The 20,722-nt window shown below is 39.5% G+C and overlaps 1 protein-coding gene and 1 pseudogene across 1 annotated transcript in view; both read right to left on the bottom strand.

Annotated features, from left to right (window-relative positions):
• IPMK (inositol polyphosphate multikinase) overlaps positions 1 to 20,722 on the bottom strand; it is a 78,202-nt gene that overhangs the window by 6,711 nt on the left and 50,769 nt on the right. The window contains exon 5 of the mRNA XM_025397944.1: positions 618 to 699. Coding sequence (XP_025253729.1) covers positions 618 to 699 — 82 coding nt within the window. The remainder of the gene's footprint in view (positions 1 to 617; positions 700 to 20,722) is intronic.
• Positions 17,122 to 17,621, bottom strand: LOC112632161 (annotated as a pseudogene).

Below are 20,722 nucleotides of genomic sequence, written 5' to 3'. Positions count from 1 at the left end.
CTTCTCTATCTTAGTAGAGCTAAGAATAAACGTGTAATATAAAGTTATTTCCAGGAAGCTAGGATATTGTTGTTTTTGTAATATCTTGGCCATAAATATTTTAGAAACATATATATGTATGTTAACAGATTTTATTTAAATCAGTTTAATGCCACTTAATTATTCATTATGAAGAGCTCTAGAAACTTACATAGTTCAACTACACATGGAAAAATTCAATAAAAATACATTACATGCTACAACACATATTTTAAAGTCTCTTATGTAACAAGCAGTTTTAATATACTATGATCTATAACGTTTACTTACAAAATAATTTTATAGACAACCTCTAGTTCCAGTATTGAGCTAGATGGTTGGTACACAGCTGTTCATTATTTTTTTAAGTTATATTAATAAGAAATAAATGAAAATGTAACAGGGCCATTCATGGTCCCATGGTCTTGATGTATTATGAACCAGGGCTTGTGATTAATCCAATTCTGTAAATCTAAGTTTCATTATTTTTTTTTAAAAAATGATTATGAATCAAATCACTTTTCCAAATGACAACTAAAACTGAAATAACTTTAGAATTAACTGTTCAATCATAAAAGCATTAGTTTTTTAATCCTTACCATCTTTTATAGTTTCTTTTGTTAAGCTTCTTCCATAATGCTGATTTTGTGTCTCATAGCTATCGGAATGAACATGATAAACCTGTCAAAAAAAACCCAGTGAATATTAAAAAGCTAATACTCCTTGACCATGTGGGGTTTATCCCAGCCACAAGGGTGGCAAAAGATGAAATCTACTCAGGTAATTCATTCTAATAGATTTGAGAAGAAAAAAATATCGCAGTCATATCAATGGATGCTGAAAAGGCACTTTACAAATTTAACATCCAGTACTGATGAAAACTTTTGTAATATAAGGATAGATGAATATTTCCAATATGATAAAACTATCTACCTCAACCTACCAGGAGTTAGTCTCAAGTTTAAAGGACAGAACTGAAAAAGCACTTCTTTTAAAATACAAGAAGCTTTCACAAGAATATTTTATCATGATGTCTTTTATATTATTATCATCTAATATTCTGGAGTTCCTAGTAAATGCAATTAGAGAGAAAGAAATTAGAGGTATAATAATTTGGAAAGGTGGAGATAAATACTCTGAAGATAATATTTGTACACTGGAAAATAAAATTAAAGACAAATACAAATAATAAAATATATGACATGGCATTTGAATACAAATTAGTAAACAGAAAATAAGCTTTCTAAACACAAACAACTCATTAGAAAATGTAATGAAAGAAAAGACCCCATTTATAAAATGTAACCCCCCCAAAACATGAAAATAAGCTAGATAAGTAAAAGATGTATAAGAAGGTATCTTTAAAACATTCCTAAGACACACACCTATGTTCTCAAAAAAGATTCAACATAATAAACTATATCAATTTTCCTTAATCTACAGCTAAAGTGCGATTATAATAAAAATACCAACTCTTTTTTTGGGGGGTGGGGAGGGACACAGTCTCTCTCTGTTGCCCAGGCTGGAGTGCAGTGATGTGATCTCGGCTCACTGCAACCCCCGCCTCCAGAATTCAAGTGATTCTTGTGCCTCAGCCTCCAAGTACCTGGGATTACAGGTGCGTGACAACACGGCCAGCTAATTTTTGTATTTTTAGTAGAGGTGAGGTTTCACCATGTTGGCCAGGCTGGTCTCAAACTCCTGGCCTCAAGCAATCCACCCGCCTCAGCCTCCCAAAGTGCTGGGATTACCGGAGTAAGCCACCATGCCCGGCCTCAAAAATTGTTTTTAACCATAAGCCAACTCTAAAGTTCACATATGTAAAAAAATAAATAAATAAATAAATAAATAAGATTAATAAGGTGGAACTAACCTTGCCATCCTACCAGATATTAAAACATATTTTAGAATGAAACATACGTGAGAACTTATTATATGAGAATGGGATTTTAAATCAGTGGGGAAGGATTATTTATTAAATGGTGTTATTCTGATTAAACAGTGATCAGGAAAAAATAAGTTGTATTCATACTTGATAGCATATGTCAGGATAAATTCCAAATGTATCAAAGATTGAAATGATAAAAGGGTCCCCGAAAACATGTAGGAATCCTTGAGTAACTGATAATAATTAGGGACGGCATTTCCAACTAAAACTCAGAAATGTCACAGTTGGTTTTTTTTGGTAGATAGTATTTGTACATACTTACGGGGTACATGTGATATTTTCTTACAGGCATAGAATGTGTAATGATCAAGTGAGAGTATTTAGGGTATTCACCACTATAAATATTTATCATTTCTATGGGTTCACAGTGTTTTTCCCATGCAGATATCAAAAGAAAAAAAGATTAAAAAAATCATTTGAAATTTATTTGATGAACAAAGGGCAGGTTTACACTTATGGGGGAAAAAACAAGAAACAGAAAGTGTTTAAGGTAGATTTTGTAATAAACATATACAGTATTTGCATGTTTAAAAATATCTCTGGAAGGATATATAGAGAAAAATAACTATAATATGATATCTTGTGTGGAGGCAGACTATGCAACTGTACAGGTATACCTCATTTTATTGTGTTTCACTTCATTGTGCTTTATAAATATACTGCATTATTTACAAATTGAAGGTCTGTGGCAGCTTGAGCAAATCTACTGGCACCACTTCTCCAACAGCATGTGCTCACTTCATGTCTCTGTATTACAATTTGGTAATTTTTGAAATTTTTCAAACTTATTATATCTGTTATGGTGATCTGTGATTAGTGATCTTTGATGTTACTCTTGTGATTATTTTCGGATGTCACGAAGCACGCCCACATAAGATGGCAAATTGGATAAATATGTGTGTCTTGACTGCTCCACTGACCAGCTGTTCCCCCATCTCTCTTCCTCTCCTCAGGCCTCCCTACCCATGAGACACAATAATATTGAAATTAGGCCAATTAATAATTAATAACCCTCCAATGAATAATTAATAACCCTCCAACGGCCTCTAAGTGTTCAATGAAAGGAAATGTCACATTTCTCACTTTAAATCAAAAGCTAAAAAGTGATTAACTTAGTAAGGAAGGCATTTTGAAAGCAAAGACAGGCCTAAAACTAGGCCTCTTGTGCCAAACAGCCAAGCTATGAATGAAAAGAAAAAGCTCTTGAAGGAAATTCAGAGTGCTAACTACAGTAAACACACAAATGATAAGAAAGTGAAACAGCCTGACTGCTAATATGAAGAAAGTTTTAGTGGTCTGGATAGAAGACCAAATCAGCCACAACATTACCTCAGGCCAAAGCCTAATCCAGGATAAGACTCTTTTCAACTGTATTAAGGCTGAGAGTCACCATGAGGAAGCTGCAGAAGAAAAATGCAAAGCTAGCAAATGCTGGTTCATAGATCCTAGCAGAAGTTTATGGAAAGATGTTGTTTTTAACCTAAAATGCAAGGTGAAGCAGAAACTGTTGTTGTAGAAGCTACAGCAACTTATCCAGAAGACAACTGATGAAGGTATCTACCCCAAACAACAGATTCTCAATGTAGATGAAACAGCCCTCTATTGAAAAAAATGCCACCTAGGGTTTTCATAGCTAGAGATAAGAAGTCAGTATCTGGCTTCAAAGCTTCAAAGGACAGGCTAACTCTCTTGTTAGGGGCAAATGCAGCTGGTGACTTTAAGTTGAAGCCAATACTCACTCATTTGTCCTAGAGCCCTTAAGAATTATGCTGAATCTCCCAGCTCTTTCGGAGGCTGAGATGGGAGGATTGCTTGAGACCAGAGGACAACTTGAAGCAAGGAGCTCAAGAACAGCCTGAGCACCATAGTGAGACCCCGTCTCTATAAAAAATTTAAAAATTAGTTGGGTGTGGTGGAACATGCCTGTAGTCCCAGCTACTCGAGAGGCTGAGGTGGGAGGACTGCTTGAGCCCAGGAGTTGGGGGCTACAGTGAGCTATGATTATGCCACTGGACTCCAGCCCAGGCCAAGACCCTGTCTCAAAAAAAAAAAAAAGTGCTGAATCTACTCTGCCTGGGCTCAAAGCCTGGATGACAGCACATCTGTTTATAGTATGGTTTACTGAATATTTTCAGCCCACCATTGAGAACTACTACTCAGAAAAAAAGATTCCTTCCAAAATATTACTGCTCATTGACAGCGCACCTGGTCACCTAACAAGAGCACTGATGATGTACAAGGAGATTAATGTTGTTTGCATGCCTGCTAACAACATTCCTTTTGCAGTTCTATGGATCAAGGAGTAATTTCAACTTTTAAGTTGTATTATTTAAGAAATATATTTTGCAAGGCTACATACAGCTGCCATTGATAGTAATTCCTCTGATGGACTGGGACAATGTAAATTGAAAAGCTTTTGGAAAGAATTCACCATTCTAGATGGCATAAAGAAGATTCGAGATTCCTGGGAGGAGGTCAAAATATCAACATTAACAGGAGTTTGGAAGAAGTTAATTCCAACCCTCATGGATGACTCTGAGGAGTTCAATTCAAGACTTCAGTGGAGGAGGTAACTGCAGATGTGGTAGAAAGAGCAAGTGAACTAGAATTAAGACTGAAGGCTGTAAGAGGTGACTGAATTGCTGCAAACTCATGATAAACCTTGAATGGATGAACAGTGGCTTGCTTGCTTGTTTTATTGATTGGCTGACTGAGATAGGGTCTCGCTCTGTCACCCAGGCTGGAGGGCAGTGACACAATCATGGCTCACTCTTGTACTCAAGCAATCCTTCCCACCTCAGCCTCCTGAGTATCTGGGACTACAGGTGTGCGCCACCAAGTCTGGCTAATTTTTGTATTCTTTTGTAGACGGGGTTTCGCCATGTTGCCCAGGCTGGTCTCAAACTCCTGAGCTCTAGCGATCCACCCACCCTGGCCTCCCAAAGTGTTGGGATTACTGGCAGAAGTCACTGCCCCTGGCCTCAGAGTGGCTTCTTATGGATGAGCAAAGAAAGTGGTTTCTTGAGATGGAATCTACTCCTAGTAAAGATGCATTGTTGAAAGCATTGTTGAAATGACATTGTTGAAATGACAATGTTGAAATGCATTGTTGAAATGACAATGAATGATTTAGAATATTACATAAACTTACTTGATAAAGCAGAGGCAGGATCTGAGAGGAGTGACTCCAATTTTGAAAGTTCTACTGTGGGTAAAATTCTATCAAAGAGCATCACATGCTCCAGAGAAACCTTTCATTTAAAAAAGAGTAAATTTATGTGGCAAACTTCATTGCTGTCTTATTTTAAGAAATTGCTGCAGGCACTCCAACCTTCAGCAGCCACTACCTTGATCAATCAGCAGCCACAGGCAAGAGCCTCTACTAGCAAAAGGAAACAACTCACTGAATGCTCAGATAATCCTTAGTATTCTTTAGCAATAAGTATTTTTTAATTAAAGCATACACGTTGTTTTTTAAAAAACACAATGCAGCCAGACACAGTGCCTCATGCCTTTAATAATAGTGCTCTGGGAGGCCGAGGCAGGAAGATTGCTTGAGCCTAGGAGTTTAAGACCAGCCTGGGCAATATGGCAAGACCCCATCTCTATAAGAAATAAAAAATAAGCCAGGTGTGGTAGCAAAGATATTTGTAATAAAAAGTTAACATTCTCAACCTAAAAACATGTAAATAGGTAGCAAAAAAGTATCCAATTTTTTTTTTTAATGTAAAGAAAACTAAGAAACAGGTGTAGGAGGACAGAATGATAAGCAAAAGCAAGCCCCTGCTTTTCCTGGATTCTACATCACCATATTAGTTGCTCATTTTGCGACTTCTTTGCAGAAACTGACAAGCTGATCTTAAAATTCATGTGGAAACGAAAGGGACCCAGAATAGCCAAAACAAATTTGAAAAAGAAGAACAAAGTTGAGGCCAGGTGCAGTGGCTCACACCTGCAATCTCACCACTTTGGGAGGCCAAGGCAGGAGGATCACTTGAGCCCAGGAGTTCAAGACTAGCCTGGGCAACAAAGTGAGACACAGTCTCCACAAAATAACTTAAAAACTAGTTGGGTGTGATGGTGTACACTTGTAGTCTCAGTTACTTGGGAGGCTTAAGTAGGATGACTGCTTGAGCCCAGTAATTTGAGGCTGCAGTAAGACACGATCATGCTACTGCACTCTAGCCTGGATGACAGAGCAAAGACTCAGTCTCAAAATAAAATTTTAAAAAGAACAAAATTAGAGGACTCATTTTTCAAAACTTACTCCAAAGCGACATTAATCAAAGCAGTGTAGTACTTGGCATAAGGATAGACAATATGAAACAATGGAAAACATTTATGGTCAATTTATTTTCAACAAAGGTATCAAGAATATTCACTGGGGGAGTAACAGTCTTATCAACAAATGGTGCTGGGACAACTGGATATCCATATGCAAAAGAATGAAGTTTGACTCCTTCCTTAAAGCATACAAAAAATTTACTTAAAATGTATCATAAATCTCAATGCAAGAGATAAAATTACAACATTCTTACAAGAAAAATAGGAGTAAATATTGATGAGTTTGGGTTAGGCAATGGTTTCTTAGATTTTACACCAAAAGCCTAGGTAACAACAACAACAACAAAAAAGCAAATTGGACTTCAAAACTAAAAATTTGGAGGCTTCAACAAATACTATAACGTAAAGCCAATCAGATCAGAAAAAATATTTGCAAATCAAAAGTTTGATGGATTTATATACAAGTCAATAATTAAAAACAAAATGTCTGAATAGACATTTTCCCAAAGAAGACATATGTAGTCAATAATATTGCACACGAAAAGATGCTGAACATCATTAATCATTAGAGAAAGGCAAATCAAACCACAAGGAGATGCTACTTGACACCTACTAGGATGGCTTATAGCAGAAAAACAAAAAGGAACAAAGGTTTCAAGAATGTGGAGAAAATGGAACCATCATGAATTGCTGGTGGGAATGTAAAATGAATGGTGAAGACACCATATGTTCTCACTTACAAGTGGAAACTAAGGTATGAGTAAACAAAGGCATACAGAGTAATATAATGGACTTTAGACACTCGGAAGGAGAAGAGTGGGAAGGGTGGCTAGGGATTAAAAAACCTACATATTAGGTACAATGTACGCTACTCAGGTGATGAATACACTAAAATCTTAGCATTTACCACTACATAATTCATCCATGTAACAATAACAACAAAAAACTGTACCCCAAAACCTACTTAAATAATTTTTTGAAAAATTAAATAACTAAAGAAAACGGTGAAGTCACTTTGGAAAAATACTTTGGCAGTTTCTCAAAAAGTTAAACATAAACTTAACCCTAGGACCTACCAATTTCACACATAAGAATCTACCTGAGAGAAATAAAACATATACCTGCACAGAAATGTGTATACAAATGTTCATAACAGTTATTAGTAGCCAAAAAGTAAAAACAACCCAAAGTCCATCAATGAATGAATGGATAAACAAAATGTGGTATATCCATATAATAGAATATTATTGGCAATAAGAAACAAAGTACTGACTTATATGACATGGGTGAACTTCAAAAACATGAAACTAAATGAAAGAAGACAGTCACAAAATACCACACGTTGTACTGTACAATTCGATTTATATGAATTGTCCAGAAGCCGCAAATCCGTAGAGATAGAAAATAGATTAGTGGTTCCCTAGGGACAGGGAGTTTGGAAGGAAATTGGTAGGGACTGCTAATGCATATGAAGTTTTTTGCAGAAGTGATAAAAATATTGTAAGTTGAATGTGGTGACAGTTGCCCAAGTCCATGAATTGACTAAAACCAGTGAACTGTATACTTTAAATAATTAACAGAATGTTATGTAAATGACATCTCACTAAAGCCATCATAAAAAAATAAACCTCTTTAAGGAATAAACAAACTTCTATTTATGTCTAGGGAAACAATATATCCCAGTAGAGCGAAATCATACAATACCTTATTTGCTTATCCTGTTTATGTACCCTAAAGGTAATGCAAACCCAAAGAAGAGTTTACTATTGTTATTATTTTATTTCAATAGCTTTTGGGGAACAGGTGGTTTTTTGTTACATGAATAAGTTCTTCAGTGGTGATTTCTGAGATCTTGGTGCACCTGTCACCCAAGCAGTGTACATTTTACTGAATGTGTAGTCTTATCCCTCACCCGCGTCCTACCCTTCCTCAAGTTCCCAAAGTCCATTAATCTCATTCTTATGCTTTTGCATCCTCAAAGCTTAGCTCCCACTTGTGCAAGCATACAGTATTTGGTTTTCCATTCTTGAGTTCACTTAGAATAATTGTCTCCAACTCCATTGAAGTTGCTGCAAATGCCATTATTTCATTCCTTTTTATGGCTGAGTAATATTCCATCGTGTATATTTCTTTATCCGTTCATTGGTTGACGGGCATTTAGATGGGTTCCATATTTTTGCAACTGCGAATTCTACCACTATAAACATGCGTATGCAAGTGTCTTTTTCATATAACAACTTCTTTTTCTTTGGGTAGATACCCAGTAGTGGGATTGCTAGGTCGAATGAGTTCTACTTTTAGTTTTTTTTTTTTTTTTTTTTTTTTTTGAGACGGAGTCTCGCTCTCGCCCAGGCTGGAGTGCAGTGGCGCAATGTCGGCTCACTGCAAGCTCTGTCTCTTGGGTTCACGCCATTCTCCTGCCTCAGCCTCCTGAGTAGCTGGGACTACAGGTACCCGCCACCATGCTCGGCTAATTTTTTGTATTTTTAGTAGAGACGGGGTTTCACCGTGTTAGCCAGGACAGTCTCGATCTCCTGACCTCGTGATCCGCCCGCCCCGGCCTCCCAAAGTGCTGGGATTACAGGCGTGAGCCACCGCGCCCGGCCTACTTGTAGTTCTTTAAGGGATCTCCATACTGTTTTCCATAGTGGTTGTATTAGTTTACATTCCCACCAGCAGTATAAAAGTGTTCCCTTTTCAACACATCCATGCCAACATCTGTTATTTTTTGATTTTTTAATTATTGCCATTCCTACAGGAGTAAGGTGGTATTCCCTTGCAGTTTTAATTTGCATTTCTCTATTAGTGATGTTGAGCATTTGTTCATATGTGTGTTGGCCATTTGTATATCTTCTTTTCAGAATTGTCTATGCCCTTTGCTCACTTTTTGAAGGGAATATTTGCTTCTCGCTTGCAGATTTCTTTGAATTCCTTGTAGATTCTAGATAGTAGTCCTTTGTCAGATGCACAGTTTGCAAACATTTTCTCCAACTCTGTGGGTTGTCTGTTTACTCTGCTGATTATTTATTTTGCTGTGCAGAAGCTTTTAATTAGGTCCCATTTATTTATTTTTGTTTTTGTTGCATTTGCTTTTGGATTCTTGGTCATAAATTCCTTGCCTAAGCCAATTGTAGAAGAGTATTTCCAATGTTATCATCTAGAATTTTTATAGTTTCAGGTATTAGATTTAAGTCTTTGATCCATCTTGAATAGATTTTTGTATAAAGTGAGAGATAAGGATTCAGTTTCATTCTTCTACATGTGACTTGCCAGTTATGCCAGAACCATTTGTTAGACAGGGTGTCCTTTACCCAATTTATGTTTTTGCATGCTTTGTTGAAGATCAGTTGATTGTAAGTATTTGGCTTTATTTCTGGATTCTCTATTCTGTTCCACTGGTCTATGTGCCTATTTTTAAACCAGTACCATGCTGTTTTGGTAACTATACCCTTGCAGTGTAGTTTGTAGTCGGGTAATGTGATGCCTAGAGATTTGTTCTTAATGTGATGCCTAGAGTATTTCTTTGGCTATATGGACTCTTTTTTGGTTCCATATAAATTTTAGCTTTTTTTTTTTCTTTTTTCTTTTTGTAGTTCTGAGAAGAATGATGATGGTATTTTGATGGGCATTCCATTGAATCTTTTGGCAGTATGTTTGTTTTTGGCAGTATGGTCGTTTTCACAATATTGACTCTACTCATTCATGAGCATGGGATGTGTTTCAATTTCTTTGTGTTATCTACGATTTCTTTCAGCAGTGTGTTGTAGTTTTCCTTGTAGAAATCTTTCACCTCCTTGGTTAAGTATATTCCTAAGTACTTTTATTTTTTATTTTGTGGCTGTTGCAAAAGAGATTTAAGTTCTTGATTTGATTCTCAGCTTGGTAGTTGTTGGTGTATAGCAGTTTGTGTACACAGATTTTGTATCCTGAAACTTTACTGAATTCATTTCTCAGATCTAGGAACTTTCTGGATAAGTCTCTAGGATTTTCTAGGTATTCAATCATGTCACTGGTGAACAGTGACAGTTTGATTTCCTCTTTACTGATCTGGATCCCTTTATTTCTTTCTCTTGTCTCACTGCTCTGGCAAGGACCTCCAGTACTATGTTGAACAGAAGTGGTGAAAGTGGGCATCCTTGTCTTGTCCCAGTACTCAGGGGAAATGCTTTCAACTTTTCCCTATTCAGTATGATGATGGCTGTGGGTCTGTCATAGACAGCTTTTATGATTTTGAAGTATGTCCCTCCGATGCCAATTTTGCTCAGGGTTATCATAAAGGCATGCAAGATTCTGTCAAATGATTTTCTGCATCTATTGAGATGATTATATGGTTTTTATTTTTAATTCTGTTTATGTGATATATCACATTTATAGACTTGTGTATGTTAAACCATCCCTGCATCCCTGGTATGAAATCCACTTGATCATGGTGTATTATGTTTTTGCTATGCTGTTGGATTTGGTTAGCTAGTATTTTGTTGAGGATTTTTGCATCTATGTTCATCAGGGATATTGGTCCGTAGTTTTCTTTCTTTGTTATGTCCTTTCCTGGTTTTGGTATTAGGGAAATATTGGCTTCACAGAATGATTTAGCGAGGACTCCCTCTTTTATCTTATGGAATTTCAGTAAGATTGGTACCAATTCTTCTTTGAATATCTGCTAGAACTCAGCTGTGAATCCATCAGGTCTTGGACTTTTTTTCTTGGTAATTTCTTTATTACTGTTTCAATCTCGCTACTTGTTACTGGTCTGTTCAGAGTTTCTATTTTTTCCTGATTTACTAGGTGAGTTGTATATTTCCAGGAATTTCTTCATCTCCTCTAGATTTTCTAGTTTGTGCACATGAAGGTGTTCATAGTAGCCTTGAATGATCTCTTGTATTTCTGCGGTATCAGTTGTAATGTCACCAGTTTTGCTTCTAATTCAGCTTATTTGGATCTTCTCTCTTCTTGGTTAATCTAGCTAATGGTCTATCGATTTTGTTGATCTTTTCAAAGAACCAGCTTTTTGTTTCATTTATATTTTGCATTATTTTTTGTTGTTTCAATTTCATTTAGTTCTGCTCTGATCTTTGTTATTTCTTTTATTCTGCTGGGTTTGGCTTTGGTTTGTTCTTGTTTCGCTAGTTCCTTGAGATGTGACATTAGATTGTCTATTTGTGCTCTTTCAGACTTTTTGATGTAGGCATTTAATGCTATGAACTTTACTCTTGGCACTGCTTTTGCTGTATCCCAGAGGTTTTGATAAGTTGTGTCGCTATTATCGTTCAGATTAAAGAATTTTTACACTTCCATCTTGATTTCATTGTTTACACAAAAATCATTCACAAAAATAATTCAAGGGCAGATTGTTTAATTTCCATGTATTTGTATGGCTTTGAGGTTTCTTTTGGAGTTAATTTCCAGTTTTATTCCACTGTGGTCTCAGAAGATACTTGTTATGATTTTGATTTTCTTAAATTTATTGAGACTTGTTTTGTGGCCTATCATATGGTCTATCTTGGAGGATGTTTTGAATGTTTATTCTGCAGTTGTTGGGTAGAATGTTCTGTAAATATCTGTTAAAGTCCATTTGTTCTAGGGTATACTTTAAGTCCATTGTTTCTTTGTTGACTTTCTGTCTTGATAACCTGTCGAGTGCTGTCAGTGGAGTACTGAAGTGCCCCACTATTACTGTGTGTTATATCATTTCTTAGGTCTAGCAGTAATTACTTTATGAATTCAGGAGCTCCAGTGTTAGGTGCATACATATTTAGGATTGTGATGATCTTTTTGCAATGAATTTCCTAGGACTTCTTTGAGCTTCCTGTAATTGATGTCTAGATCTTTAGCAAGGCCAGAGAAGTTTTCCTCAATTATTTCCTCAGATAAGTTTTCCAAACTTTTAGATTTCTCTTCTTTAGGAAGACCAATTATTCTTAGGTTTGGCCATTTAACATAAACCCAAATTTCTTGGAGGTTTTGTTCTTTTTTTTTTTTCTTTTGAGATGGAGTTTTGCTTTGTCAGCCAGGCTGGAGTGCAGTGGTGTGATCTTGGCTTACTGCAAGCTCTGCCTCCTGGGTTCATGCCATTCTCCTGCCTCAGCCTCCCACGTAGCTGGGACTACAGGCGCCCGCCACCACATGCGGCTAATTTTTTGTATTTTTAGTAGAGATGGGGTTTCATCGTGTTAGCCAGGATGGTCTCGATCTCCTGACCTCGTGATCCGCCCGCCTTAGCCTCCCAAAGTGCTGGGATTACAGGCATGAGCCACCACACCTGGCTCTGTTTTTTAAATTTAAGTTGCTTTTCACCTTTCTCTGGTATCTCCTTGAGTAGCTTAATAATCAGCCTTCAGAATTACTTATATGGCAATTCAGAGATTTCTTCTAGGTTTGGAACCATTGCTAGGGAGCTACTGTGATCTTTGGGGGTGTTACAGAGCCCTGTTTTCGTCATATTACCAGAATGACTTTTCTAATTCCTTCTCATTTGGGTAGACTGCTTCTTCGAATTGTTCTTGAATACATTTTTTATTGGACTTTTTTTTTAATTTATTTACTTTTTTTCTCTCTCTCTTAAGGATTAGGCTTTAATTTTTATTTTAGTCTAAACTGATTCTTGGTACTTGTAGGGGTAAAGACTCTGTATGATTTCCTTAGTTATAGAGAGTCTTTGTGTGCTGGCTTTCCCCAATGCTGGCTATAGTAGTTATATTATTGGTGGGTGGGTGAGTTCACTGTCTCCTATAGAGTTGGAATGGCAGGGATCTCTTGAAGCTTATCTTGTTCTCTCGTGGTGCATGCTTCATTTATTTAATTTTTTCCTGGTGTTTTATTTCCTAAGTTGATGATTCCAGTTTCAGGCCCATAGAGGAGGTATCCCTGGGTAGGCACCAGGTGTGGCTAAGGCAGGTGAGTAGATGTAATACCCAATGGTGGGCCAAGGTCCCAGCCTTGATGAGGGTAGCTGGGGCGGCTCTCAATTAGATGTGCTGAGGACTTACTAGAGTGAAGAGTGGAAACTACCACAGCTCCCCTGCCAAGTCAGCAGGAAAACTATTTACCTCGCAGCCTCATTCCTATACTAGTGTTTCAGCTATTCAGATTAGACAGGCACCTCTTTTCATCTATAGGAATGTTGGTATTCCAAACAGGGAATGATTGTGACTGCAATCTCGTGCAGGCCTGAATCGGGGGGATGCTCCTCCTGTCAGGTTGCACTCACCCTGGATTATTCCAGGAGGGCTGTCTGTAGGTGCCTCCATGCTGCATTGCTGTGGGGGATGCCCCAGCTATATCTACAGTGGAGTGCCGGGGAGAACAAGGACCTTTTCTCCAAGGTCCTTCATGATCACAGTGGCTGCCTGCCTGTTGCAGTGTATGTGCAGACTTTCCCAGCTATGCCTAGCACTGCAATTGTGTCTCTGCTGTGAGAAACTACCCACCAGTGAAAAGATCTGGAACTCAAGGCCTGCTGTTCAGATTCTTTTGTCCCACAGGGTGATCCTTTGACGTGGTGCTCTCCCCATTCCCCTGGCGATGGGGCTTCCTGAGAGCCAGACGGTAGTGATTGTTATTGTTCTTCTGGGTCTAGCCACTCAGCAGGGCTACCAGGCTCCGGTTTGTGCTGGGGAATGTTTGCCTGCGATGCAATCAGTCTTCAGGTCTCCCAGTCATGGATAACAGCACCTGCTCTTGTGGAGGTGGCAGGGGAGTGATGTCGACTCTGTGAGACTCCCTCAGTGTAGGCAGGTTTAGTGTGCTGGCTTTCTCGAATGCTGGTTATGCTAGCAGCGAAGTTGTCACATGGAAAGACTGAGGACCACTGGCTAGCCAGGGTGTTGGAGGCAGTACCTTTGGCGCTTGTTTTCTCCTTCCTGGGAGCAGAGTTATTCCGTCATGAGTTGCCGTAATGGCCTGAGTTTGTCCGCTTCCAGCCAGGAGGTAGCACTTTCAAGAGAATATTGCAATACTTGCAGTATTGGCAGTAGGATTTGAGCTTGCCCTAAGTTGGCAAGCGGGAAGTATTCTGGTTTCTCACATGATGGGCATTGCCATAAAGCTCCCAAGAGTTTATGTCTTATCAGGGCAGGTAGAGAAAAACCATCAGGTGGGGATAGGGTTAGGCAGATCTGAGCTCAGACTCTCCTTGGGTGGGGCTTGCTGCAGCCACTGTCGGGGATGGGGGGTGGTTCTCTCAGGCCAATGGGGTTATATTCCAGAGGGACATATTGCTGTCTCTGTTGTGCTATCCAGTTTGCCAGAGAAGTGGGGAATAGCCAGTAGCAAAAGGCCTCACCCAGCTTCCATGCAGTTGGCGAGGCCGGTGTTGCTCCCGCAGTGCATGTTAACAGCTCCAAGTTTAGATCCAGGCAGCCTGCATGTGAAACATAGACCTGCCCTGGGCCATAAGCTTCCCCACTGAGAAAACAATCATGGCTTTGAGGCCACACCCCTCCTTGTCTACCAACAATGGTGGTGGCTCCTGTGCTCCTATCTGTAGCAGTTCCTATTTGCCCCTGGATTCTGCTCAAGGAAGTTCGTGCCCACTTTAAATTGCCCAAAAATTCAGCTGCAAGCTTCCTTTCACCCAATGACTACTCCCTAATTCTGCTGGCTGCCTTCCCTGAGATCTCATGTGAGATAAAGTCAGGGAATGACTTCCCTGGGCTTGCGCTGGAGACTGGGAGTACCTACAAGGTTGTTCCTGCTGTTGCTTATACTTTTACATTTTACATGGCTCCCTAAATCCATTCCACCTCTAGGTAAGGTTAAATCCTTCTACTGTGATCTGGATTCTCAGATTCACCCAGGGGGTATGTGTTCAGAGGCAGGTTTTCCCCCTTCAAACTTTGGGAACTCACAGTTTTTCACCTGACTCACAGAGTTTGCAGGGATCCTTTCAAAAGATCTGTGAATTCATTTGGTTTTCCTGGTACTTTCCTGTGGTGGTTTTCAGAACGACAGTTCACTTTGTGAATCTCCACACACTGTTCTGTCCATCCACGTGGAAGATGCACATTAGCTCTGCCTGCCATCCACCATCTTCCTCCCATCTGACAGAAGAGTTTTTGAATAGGGAATATCATGATTAGATATACATTCTACAATGTTTAGAGAAAGGATTATAAAATAACAAAACTGAACTTGAGAGACTAGAGTCTGGAGAGGGATAATAGTGATAATGGAACTTGAGAAGTTCAGGAATCAAGATCAGTAGGATTGATGGATGGCTGACAGGTAACAGTGATTACCCGGTTTCTTTCTTTCTTTCTTTCTTTTTTTTTTTGAGACGGAGTCTCGCTCTGTCGTCCAGGCTGGAGTGCAGTGGCCGGATCTCAGCTCACCGCAAGCTCCGCCTCCCGGGTTTACGCCATTCTCCTGCCTCAGCCTCCCGAGTAGCTAGGACTACAGGCACCCGCCACCTTGCCCGGCTAGATTTTTGTATTTTTTTTTTTAGTAGAGACAGGGTTTCACCCGGTTAGCCAGGATGGTCTCGATCTCCTGACCTCATGATCTGCCCGTCTCGGCCTCCCAAAGTGCTGGGATTACAGGCTTGAGCCACCGCGCCTGGCCTTTTTTTTTTTTTTTTAAAATGAGACAGTCTTGCTCTGTCACCCAGGCTGGAGTGCAGTGGTACAATCTCAGCTCACCACAACCTCCACTTCTGGGTTCAAGCGATTCTCCTGCCTCAGTCTCTCGAGTAGCTGGGACTACAGGCGTGTGCCACCATGTTCAGCTAATTTTAATATTTTTTATTAGAGACAGGGTTTTGGCATGTTGGCCAGGCTGCTCTCGAACTCCTGACCTCAGGTGATCCACCCGCCTCAGCCTTGCAAAGTGCTGGGATTACAGGCATGAGCCACCACGCCCAACTGACTACCTGGTATCTACTGTGTAACACTGGATATATGGTGATGCCATTTACTGAGACAGGGAATAATAGAGATTTGTTTTTAGGGTAAGCACAGTGGCTCATGCTTGCAATCCCAGTACTGCTTGGGATTGCCCAGGATCACTTGAGCCCAGGAGTTCAAGACCAGCCTGGGCAACACAGTAAAACCTCATCTACACTTAAAAAAAAAAAAAAAAAAAAAAAAGTCAGCCAAGTGTAGTGGCACATGCCTGTAGTCCCAGCTACTCGGAAGGAGGCTGAGGCAGGAGGATCCCTTGAACCCAGGGGTTGAGGCTGCAGAGAGCCATGATCTTGCCACTGCACTCCAGCCTGGCTGACATTTCACACACACACACACACACACACACACACACACACAGACAGATACTTGTTTTCATTGCTGTGGTGGTTGGTTTGCAAGAGGGATAATGTGTGTCAGTGTTGTGGGGTTTTTTTCCCCAACTAAATTAGAATCTTTTTATTCTCTTAGTAATCTCTTCCAGAGTCAACTACTTCCATTGTAGGTGATAAAATGTGTAAGGCTCCACTTCAGATGCTGGCACTGCTATGAGCATGGTCTCTCCCTTTTACTGCAACTCAGAATTAAAATTTTTGCTTCTTATTTTTTATATTTCAGTTCCAGAAGTAGTTTCTGCCATAAAAGTTATCTAATGACAGTCTTATTCTTTCTAGTAGTAGCTTACTGCCAGGCTCTAGCTTCTCCAGGAACGTTACAAGATGGATTTAGTTTAAATATGTATTAAAATAAAAGGTATTCTCTCAAATGAGTTTAAATGCACTTTATTTTTAGACAACCTACATGGCACGTTTTTCTTAAAAACAATGCATCCACTCCACGCATCCACAGTCAAAATAAATGAAGAGCTCAAGATGACATCAGTCCCATTTGTCTTAAGTCCTGGTGTTGTATGGATGACAAGCAGTAGCCAGTTACGATGATAGGTGATAGATACAAAGTAATTGCCAAATGTTTTTAACATTTTTCCATTTCTGAACCACCCTTAAAGAAAATCATTTATGCAGTCACACTATCCTCATGATAGTTCAATAGAGCAACCATACCATCTGGATTCATGTTTTCACAAATAAAGAACTAGTAGTTTTTGCAATTAGCAAGGATGTGCAGCCTCTGTCGCAAAAGGTTTTACTCTTTCTGGTCTCTGTTCTTCAAGTTTGCCTTTGATTGTTATCATGTAATCTTTGATGTAGTTCTTGCAGGTGTTTTTAGTGAAGCTGGTTTCTTGCAAGTGATAGTTTGTGACAGCAACAACAACAGTGATAACTGTGGTTTTGGTACCTTCGCCCTCTGGACCTTCAGCAGAGGCATTTCCACCAATGAGGAAGTCATCAATGTTACCCTCTGTCTTACTGACCATCTTGCCCTCCATCACCAGGCACAGCCCATCTGCAATCTCATAAATGTGGAAGAACACCTATCTCATCATAGCTGATGAGATGCTGGTAAACAATCATGATGGCAGCTGAAGGGAGACAGAGGACAGCGGTGCTAGCTTAGCAGGAGCCAGGAGCTCTGGGCCAGGGTGGTGGAGCCAGAGTGCTCCAGGAATGGGGAACCATGGAAAAAGCTATGTCAGTTTTTTACGTATTGAGTTCAAGACGTCTTTAAGCACTTAAAATATTTAAGTAAGGTGTTCAGTAAGTTGTTAGATGTACGTATCAGGAGATATCCTGGCTAACACGGTGAAACCCCGTCTCTACTAAAAAATACAGAAAACTAGCCGGGCGAGGTGGCGGGCGCCTGTAGTCCCAGCTACTCAGGAGGCTGAGGCAGGAGAATGGCGGCGTGAACCCGGGAGGCGGAGCTTGCAGTGAGCTGAGATCCGGCCACTGCACTCCAGCCTGGGCGACAGAGCCAGACTCTGTCTCAAAAAAAAAAAAAAAAAAAAAGAAAAAGCAGAGCCTGCTGATAAACATTCATGAATTATCTGTGTAACTAATACTGAACTAATGAGAATAGAGAGCCCTTCTTAGGAAGAAATAGAAAAGAAAGGTAGACATTAAAATGGAACCAAGAGGAATACCTCAGCATTTAAAGAATAAATAGAGGCCAGGCACGGTGGCCCACGCCTGTAATCCCAGCACTTCGGGAAGCCAAAGTGGGCGGATCACGAGGTCAGGAGATTGAGACCATCCTGGCTAACATGGTGAAACCCCGTCTCTACTAAAAAAAATACAAGAAATTAGCTGGGCGTGGTGGCGGGCCACTATAGTCCCAGCTACTCGGGAGGCTGAGGTAGGAGAATGGCATGAACCCAGGAGGCGGAGCTTGCAGTAAGCGGAGATGCGCCACTGCACTCCAGCCTGGGTGACAGAGTCAGACTCCATCTCAAAAAAAAAAAAAAAAAAAAAGGAGAGAATAAATAGAAATGGGCTGGCAAAGAGGACTACAAAGTGGCCTTAGGCAAAAACCAGGAGAGGGGTGGGTGTCAGATTCAAAGAAGAATGTTTTAAGGAGGACGTGGTTGGCATTGAAAGCTACTTTTCAAAGTAAAGTTAAGGTAATGAAAAATGCCATTTGGAATTAGTGGCATGGTGGTGCTTAATGAAGAGCTAATCTATTAGCACGATGGGGCAGAAGCCAGATTAGAATGAGCTGAATACTGAATGGGAAACAGGGAAATAGAAATGAGTTTGGTTGTAAAGCAAAGACAAGCTAAATCTGCAGTTGGAAAGCAAAGCAGGTTAAAGGTGAGGTTTTGATGTTTTGTTTTTTAAAAAACTTGACAGTGATTTGAAGATATTTAAAGCAAAACGATAAAAGCCAGTAAAGAGAGGCAGAAGTTGAAAATATAAGAAAGATAAGAGAAAATCAATAGTATAAGGTTCTTGAAGACGTAAGAAGGAATGAGATTCAGAGGGTATACAAAGGAGCAGTCCTTAGATAGGAGGACAGAAAATTCTTCAATGTGACAGGAAAGAACAATGAGGGAATAAAAGCAACTGCAGGTATGGCATGTGCATGTGTTAGCAGGAAATTACGGGAAATCCTGTCTGATGATTTTTATTTTTTCTGAAGCAGAAAGCAGTCATCTGCTAAAAGTCAGAAGGAAAGAGGGAGGGTGAGAGATCTGAAAACAGTGGAGGCTTAAATAGTTGCCCAGTCTGATTCCTGTGGGATGTTTATTTCTTGTTTGTTTTAACTTCATTCCATTACCGTTTTTTCTTTTTCTATACACTCATATTTAATTATAGTTTTCTAAAATGAAATAACTGCTTGAACAATTTCTCTGGTTTTATACACAACCCAAATATCAAATTCAATTTTGCTATTACCATCACAATGACAATTTATCCATAATGCTTCCTATTAGCTCTTCTGTTTAAAACTCAAAAAGGAAGATCCATATATCATTTTACAGGAATTTCAGAACTACCCATCATGCTTACATATAGGTAAACAAGTATTTGGTATATCCACAAATTTTACCTTCACACATCTAGAAAATGCAGCATTTGTTCAGAGGACTTTACACCACATTACTTCTTTTTTTCAAAATGGCCTCAACAATTCTCCTTACCCTGTGCACATTGCTATTCATGCTGTGACTTTGCTTTTCCTACCGTCGGAGGTGGAGTCTGTTTCCTCACCCTACAAATCTGGGCTAGATTTTGCCCTACAGAATTTCAGAGAAGTGACAGCAAATAACTTTCTAACCTATAGTTTAAGAACCCTTATAGCTCCTGCTATCACCTTCTTGGAATGTGGTACTTCAAAATAAAAAAGCCCAAGCTAGCCTTCTGATAGATAATACCACAAAGAAAAAGTCCCAGCCAAGAGTACCAACTTCCTGACACAAGAACAATTTCTCTGGTTTTATATACAAACCAAATAAATGAGAGAGAGTCATTTTAGACCATCTATACCCAGTTGAACCATCAGATGACTGCAGAAGGAACCCTAGATGAGATCAGCAAAAGAACTGCACACTTGAGACTAGCTCAAATTGCAAATTCACAGAATTGTGAGAAAATAAAACTGTTTTAACCCAAAAAGTCTGAAACAATGACCTATTTGTGTTTTTTTTGGGGGGGGGGGCCGTTGTTTGTTTTTCTGAGACAGGATCTCACTTTGTCACCCAGGCTGGAGTGCAGTGGCATGATCACAGCTCACTTCAGCCTTGACCTCCTGGGCTCAAGTGATCCTCCCACCTCAGCCTCTCGAGTAGCTCAGACTATAGGCACATGCTACCTCTCAACCAGCCGGTTTTTGCATTTTTGTAGAGATGGGGTTTACCATGTTGCCCAGGCTGGTCTCAAACTCCTGAGCTCAAGTAATCCACCCACCTTGGCCTCCCAAAGTGCTAGGATTATAGGTGTGAGCCACTGTGCCCAGCCACACAATTACCAAAATTTTAATTTATTTTCTATTTTGAAAATGCAGAAAAATGACTGAATATATAAATTTAGCACTTTTCTCATGGGACAATCATAAACAATATCACGTTTACATTTAATATTTGCTTGCACCTAAATTTAAGACTTCTTTAAAACAAAATTACCAGAATTATAGTCTTGAGATTCAGCCACTATCCATTTATTAATTAATCACCCTA

Source organism: Theropithecus gelada, chromosome 9, assembly GCF_003255815.1.
Source record: "Theropithecus gelada isolate Dixy chromosome 9, Tgel_1.0, whole genome shotgun sequence".
Taxonomy (NCBI): Eukaryota; Metazoa; Chordata; class Mammalia; order Primates; family Cercopithecidae; genus Theropithecus; species Theropithecus gelada.
The sequence above is the reverse complement of the archived record's forward strand: the minus strand, read 5'-3'. Positions and strand labels throughout refer to the sequence as shown.